Source organism: Mastomys coucha, unplaced genomic scaffold (assembly GCF_008632895.1).
Source record: "Mastomys coucha isolate ucsf_1 unplaced genomic scaffold, UCSF_Mcou_1 pScaffold5, whole genome shotgun sequence".
Classification (NCBI taxonomy): domain Eukaryota; kingdom Metazoa; phylum Chordata; class Mammalia; order Rodentia; family Muridae; genus Mastomys; species Mastomys coucha.
Genome location: NW_022196911.1, coordinates 75,151,358 through 75,157,783, shown reverse-complemented (window position 1 = coordinate 75,157,783; position 6,426 = coordinate 75,151,358). Strand labels below are relative to the sequence as shown.

At 37.7% G+C, this 6,426-nt stretch overlaps 1 protein-coding gene across 4 annotated transcripts in view; it reads right to left on the bottom strand.

Annotated features, from left to right (window-relative positions):
* Nf1 (neurofibromin 1) overlaps positions 1-6,426 on the bottom strand; it is a 258,357-nt gene that overhangs the window by 164,653 nt on the left and 87,278 nt on the right. For 3 of the 4 annotated variants that reach the window (XM_031355033.1, XM_031355032.1, XM_031355034.1), the window contains exon 13: positions 338-472. In XM_031355033.1, the coding sequence (XP_031210893.1) occupies positions 338-472 (135 nt within the window). Of the gene's footprint in view, positions 1-337; positions 473-2,884; positions 3,211-6,426 lie in introns of those variants that run through there. The other variant, XM_031355035.1, reaches the window with a different exon arrangement.

The window sequence follows — 6,426 nt, the reverse complement described above, 5'->3', positions numbered from 1 at the left end:
AAAAAAAAAAAAAAAAAAAAAAAAAAAAGCAAACTTACTTAGCAATAGCAAAAAGAATGAGCAGTACAGATGCTGAGCACACTGATTTCACAGTTGTTTGTCCCACTTGATCCCAGAAATATGTCTGATTATAATGCAAATTAGGGCAAATGACACTACTAAAGACAGTTCAATGAGGAGGGAAAGGTTAGAAATGTGATCTAATTATATTAGAATTCTCTGGAATTGGCTCTCATAACAATGCCTTAGAAGTTACTCATAATTTAAATCGATTTTGGCCTTTCAGTTCAAATAAATTAGTAGAATAATTTCAAAGCATTTCATTAAAAATACTTACACAAAGCAGAAGCTTCGGGTCTGCGTGAATCAGTTTCACCATGGACAAAAGAAGACACTTGTAGCTCCTTGTCTCTAAGTCCGTAGGCTTTTCTTTAAATTTAAGGCTTGTGACCTTTTCTTTAAAGGTGAGACTCTAATAACAAACCAAAAGCATGGCATCACCTTAGAAACGATCAGACAGATTCAGAATAATAGCTCTATTTATAAAAGAAGTTATTTAAAATGCTCTAAAAACAAACATTTCAGACCACCAAATGTGTGATACTGGTAGAAACATAAGCTAATAAGTATACATTTCACACTGAAGTTTTAAAAAATGTTTTTATAGCATCTACATTATTCTTATATAGCAATCTAGCAATATTTAATAATCTAAAACACTAGAGGCATAATATCAAGTTGACTCCTGGGTTTAAAAAATGGCTCTCAAATATGAAAATATTAAGAGGAAAAATAATGCATCTATATCATACACAAATATACATACTAGAGAATTCAAATTAGCAAATACTTATGCCACATGCACATATACAAATACACTATAGACTGCAACTTTTATCAACTGGCTGGACTAGAAGAAAGGAAAAACTACAGTGAATCCTAGATACCATACAAAGGAAAATAAATATCCACTTTCAGATAGAAGTGAAAATACATTCTTTACAACTAATGAAACATTCTCTGTAGGCAACCTTTGTATTCATAGCTTTAGTTATGAACTCGTTTTTTTATTTTGATGGCATTTCCTCTTTAAGTTAATAAGATGCATGCATTTGTCTTTTGCATAAGAATATTCAAAGAACAGAATACTGGTAGAAATGTAGTTCAATTACAGAGATATTATAGTTGATTAACATAATTCTGGATGTTAGTCAATTAAAAAAAATCTAACAATTGTATTCTGGATTCACTGTCTCTCTATCATATTCTCTCCAGTCTTATAAAATATTTCCTTCAACTAACACAAACACAAACACAAACACACACACACATACACACTAATTCTACTTTTGACCTGAATTCCTATAGTGAGTACATATAAAGATATAGGGATGGCATATTATGAAGTATTCAATCATAACAAATGTCTCTGTAGACAGGCTATTTTCTTTTATAGTTAACAACTGAAGATGACTACATCACACAACACACACAGCGCTCAATTTTTAAGCACTTAAGAAATGAAATATCCAAACTCTCCAACACTAAAGGAATGCTTTTCAGATGTATTTAATAAGCTCTATGGAATGTTTGCTCTATAGATATGTGTGTGTGCTTGCATGTGCATGCATGTATATGTTTCAAGGTCTAGTAGGAAATCAAGGTGAAGCCTTTACTGAACAAGTTCACTATGATATAATGGAGAGTGACATGGCACTGCACAGGAAGTACACAGTCAGAACAAACTCACTATGATGTAATGAAAAACTACACAGTCAGAGGACAACCAGTGATACAAGTTAACTCTGATTTAGTAATCATTTTTTAAGTATGATTTTTCATTTAATATCAGGTGCTAACATGTAAATTTTGTTCTATAGTATAACTGACTAGTAGGAAATCTAAGACTTGAGAAATTCCAAATACCTCTTTTTTTTTAAAGATTTATTTATTATTATGATTAAGTACACTGTCGCTGTCTTCAGACACACCAGAAGAGGGCGTCAGATCTTATTACAAATGGTTGTGAGCCACCATGTGGTTGCTGGGATTTGAACTCAGGACCTTTGGGAGAGCAGTTATTGCTCTTACCCGCTGAGCCATCTCACCAGACCTCCAAATACCTTCTTTAATGGCCATTAGTGGGTTATATAAAGTCAAGAACAATTTGCTGCTTAACAAACTGTTTCTTACATAGAAATATTTTAAGAAAAAAAAACTTCATTTACTAACTTATCTTCTGTACTACAAAAATTAGTAGGCTCTAAATTGACACAGGTGCTCTTGTTAAAGACAGTCAGCTATGCCAGGCAAGACATTCTTAAGCCGAAGTTTCAGGGAGTTAGTAGGAACCAAAACTATCTGCCAATTAGAGACTTTGAGGCTGACTTAACAGTGTCACGGTGAAAAACTCTATGCCAAGATATCTTCTAAGACAAAAATGTAAAACTTCACATTTTAATTTTATTAAAGCATATTTCTAGTCTTAAAATATAAATTACTCTCAGACAACTATTTCAAAATGTTAAAATTACTACTGAAGTGCAAAAACAGAAGAAGAAAGAAGGAGGGAAGGAGGGAAGGAGGGAGGGAGGGAAGAAAGAAAGATGGGTATAGTAGTCATATGAAAGCAGCTAGTTTCAATGATCAAAAGCAGCTTTAGAACAAAACCTAGAAATGGTACCAGACAAACATTATGAAGGCATGTCTTTAAAAGACCATATTAATCTAAAAAGTTTATTAAACTGGTTTTGTGAAAGTGAAATAATCCAAATAAACAAATTTCAGTTCAATCAAATAAGAAATTCATCTACAAAAACCACTCAACAAATTCACACAGCATACCACCATGCCCACAGTGCCTGGCGCTGGTCCGGGAGCTTACCAGTCTTTTGAAGCAGTGAAGGCGACATCATCCATCAAGCTAACTTGCTACTGAAGGAGAGCAACTGAGGAAATGAGCTCTAGGCAGGTTTTCAAAACAACTACAGACTTAACTCTGCTAGACTGAGACAGTCTAATTCCTTTAACCGGATTTGACCTTAGTTTGCTTAGTTATCAAAACAAATCAAACAAAAAACTTTCAAAGAGTTAAAACAATAAAATCCAATCTAACACAAGTTATATATAATAACAACTATTAAGAAACTGGGCTTTAACTTCACTCAAAACATCTTCAAGGGTACTCTGTAAAAGAGTCAGAAAGAGGAACTGGGATGGTTTCAATAACAACATATCTTTATCTTATTGAAAATAAAAAAAAATCCCTGGGGCTGGCGAGATGGCTGAACAGGTAAGAGCACTGACTGCTCTTCGAAGGTCCTCAGTTCAAATCCCAGCAACCACGTAGTGGCTCACAAGCAACTGTAATGAGATCTGATGCCCTCTTCTGGTGTGCCTGAAAATAGCTATGTAAGAGTTAAATTTAAGACTTGTGTTGGCTAATGAGAAAATTGCAGGTTTGAGGAAAACACAATGGACCAAGGTCGAGCATGTCCAGATGGGCCTGGGCAGAGGCAGGTGAGCTGTTGGGACATTCTGGGAACTAGCAGGCCAGGAAGATGTGGAGGAGAAAGCATGCAAAAATATGTCCCGGTGGGCCCTGGCATGACCCAACTGAGTAATGGGTCATCTGGTCCTCTTAGATATGGTTTAAGGTCAGCCAGATGCTCTGTTGACTCAGATTAGCACCACCCTTAGGAATACCTGCTCTGATCTGCACATACTATAGTTGATATTTGAATTAGCCAATCATGTATAACTATGCTAATTCCTTTGTTCCCTCAGAACGTTTTCCTATATAAACCCCTAACCCCTGAGCCTCATCGTTGATTCCTCTGTCTCCTGTGTGAGATACGTGTTGACCCGGAGCTCCAATATTAAACTGCCTCATGTGTTTACATCAAGACGGTCTCTCGTGATTCCTTGGGTGCACTTGAGTGGGGGTCTCCCCACGGGGGGTCTTTCAGCTACAGAGTATTACGCTGGAGCGAGTGGGGCCACGTCCTGAGTTCAGTTCCCAGCACCCACATGATGGCTCATGGCTATCTGTACAGCTACAGTGTACTCATACACATAAAATAAATAAATAAATCTTAAAAAAAAAAAAAAGATGGCAGTGGTGGCGCACGCCTTTAATCCCAGCACTTGAGAGGCAGAGGCAGGCAGATTTCTGAGGCCAGCCTGGTCTACAGAGTGAGTTCCAGGACAGCCAGGGCTACAGAGAGAAATCCTGTCTCAGGAAAAAACAAAAACAAAAAAACAAAACATAAACAAAAGGAAAAAAGAAAATATAAAAATCCAAGAAATTAGCTTTTTAAGCTTTAAATTGTTTTTGCATGTGTGAGGTTTGCCTGCTCATATGTATGTATGTATGTACCTGGAACCACCTCAGGTTTCATGAGCCACCTTGTAGGAGCTGGGAACCAAACACAGATCTTCTCTAAGAGCAACAAGCACTCCTAACTACTCAGCCATCTATCTCTCCAGTCCTCAAATAACTACTACTTTCTACCAAGTGACTTATCTCCAAAGTATGAAGCACTTGTCAAGCTTTGAAATGTAGCTCATTGGGTCCTCCAAAACAAGTTTGCAGGAGAGGGTCTACATGTAGCTCCTGGGAACCTGGCCCCAGTTAATTCTGATTGGTAAATAAAGATGCGAGCAGCTAATAGTAGGGGAGAAGAAAAAGACAGGGTTTTAGGTTTCCCAGGCTTGGGACCACAAGAAAGAGGCAGAGGGGGATCAACCATGCTTTAGGAGAGTATGGAGAGAGGAGAGACACAGAGGCCGCCATGAAGTACAGAAGTAAGGAGAGCACCCCGGGTTCTGGGCCAAGAAAATGTGGCCCAGAGGGCTAACTGGACAAATATAGCCAAGATGGAACATAGAAATTAGTGAGTAGTAACTTGGAATTATCAGCAGGAGGTAGATTCTAACATCATAAAGGTTAGGCAGTCGCTCAACTCTTGTACTGTTTAAGGCGTATTAAAATATAAAGGCTGTGTGGTTGTCTTTCACTCAAGAACATAAATCACTGAGGTAGGAAGCAACCCCAGGCTCAAGATTTATTTATTAGAAAATCAATACTACATTGAAACACATAATAGTTTACCTTTTCATAGACAGAACATTTTTTTGAAACAAGATTTTACTATGAGGCAGGCAATGGCAATGCACGCCTTTAATCCCAGCACTCTGGAGGCACGGACAGGCAGATCTCTAAGTTCAAGACCAGCCTGGTTTACAGAGTAAGTCCCAGGCAACCAGGGCTACAAAGAGAAACCTTGTCTCAAAAAATATAAATATTAAATAAATAATCAATCAATCTTGCTGTGTAGTTCTGACTTGCCTGTTTATGCCACCCAAGACCTTAGATTAAGGACAAGTCCATCATGCTCAACTAGACAGAACTTCTGAATTGCTACGTCTGCAGCAAAGTAAAAGCTTAGCTGAATTCCTAACAACTACCTAAATGATTTCAAGCAATGTAAACAAGGAACAACCCACAATCCTAGCATTAGCACGAAGAATAGTGTTTACCTTAAAGATTCTCCAAACTCTAAAACTTCCTTACTCTATACAAATTAGGTCACATTAATTTGCCATTTTCTCTGATGAAAATATTAATAGAAAGTTTTCCTACAGCCATTACACTACATTTATTATACTATACACATACAAATATAGAGAGCTTTAAAGGACTAGACAGATGGCTCAGTGGTTAAGAAGGCCAGTTCAGTTACTACTCACTAATTTCTATGTTCCATCTTGGCTATATTTGTCCAGTTAGCCCTCTGGGCCACATTTTCTTGGCCCAGAGCCGGGGGTGCTCTCCTTACATCTGTACTTCATGGCGGCCTCTGTGTCTCTCCTCTCTCCATACTCATACCAGATGGCTCACAATCACCTGTAACCCCAGCTCCAGGGGAAATATGATGCCTCAGGCCTCTATGGGCATCTACTTTCTTGTGTACACACCAACACATATACTCTTATGAATCTTTTAGAACACTGAGGTGGAAGCAGGAAGACAGTGAGTTCAAGGTAAGCCAAAGCTACACAGCCTGTATCTCAAAGGAAAAAAAAAAAGCTTAATAGTGATTCTGAAAACTAAATATATACTGATACTTCCAATAATAATAAATAAAAAATAGAAATAAAACAATTTTTTATCATGTCATTGAGCCACAAGAAATCCTTTCTAGTAACAGCTTTAAGAAAACAGTGATCATAGCATAATGTAGGGCCTTCCTAGAGTTAGCTAACAACCAAATCTAAGAAATTAAAAATGTAAACTATGGAGCTGGGCGGTGATGGCACACGCCCTTAATCCCAGCACTTGGGAGACACAGGCAGGAGGATTTCTGAGTTCGAGGCCAGCCTGGGCTACAGAGTGAATACCAGGACAACTAAGGCTACAAAGAG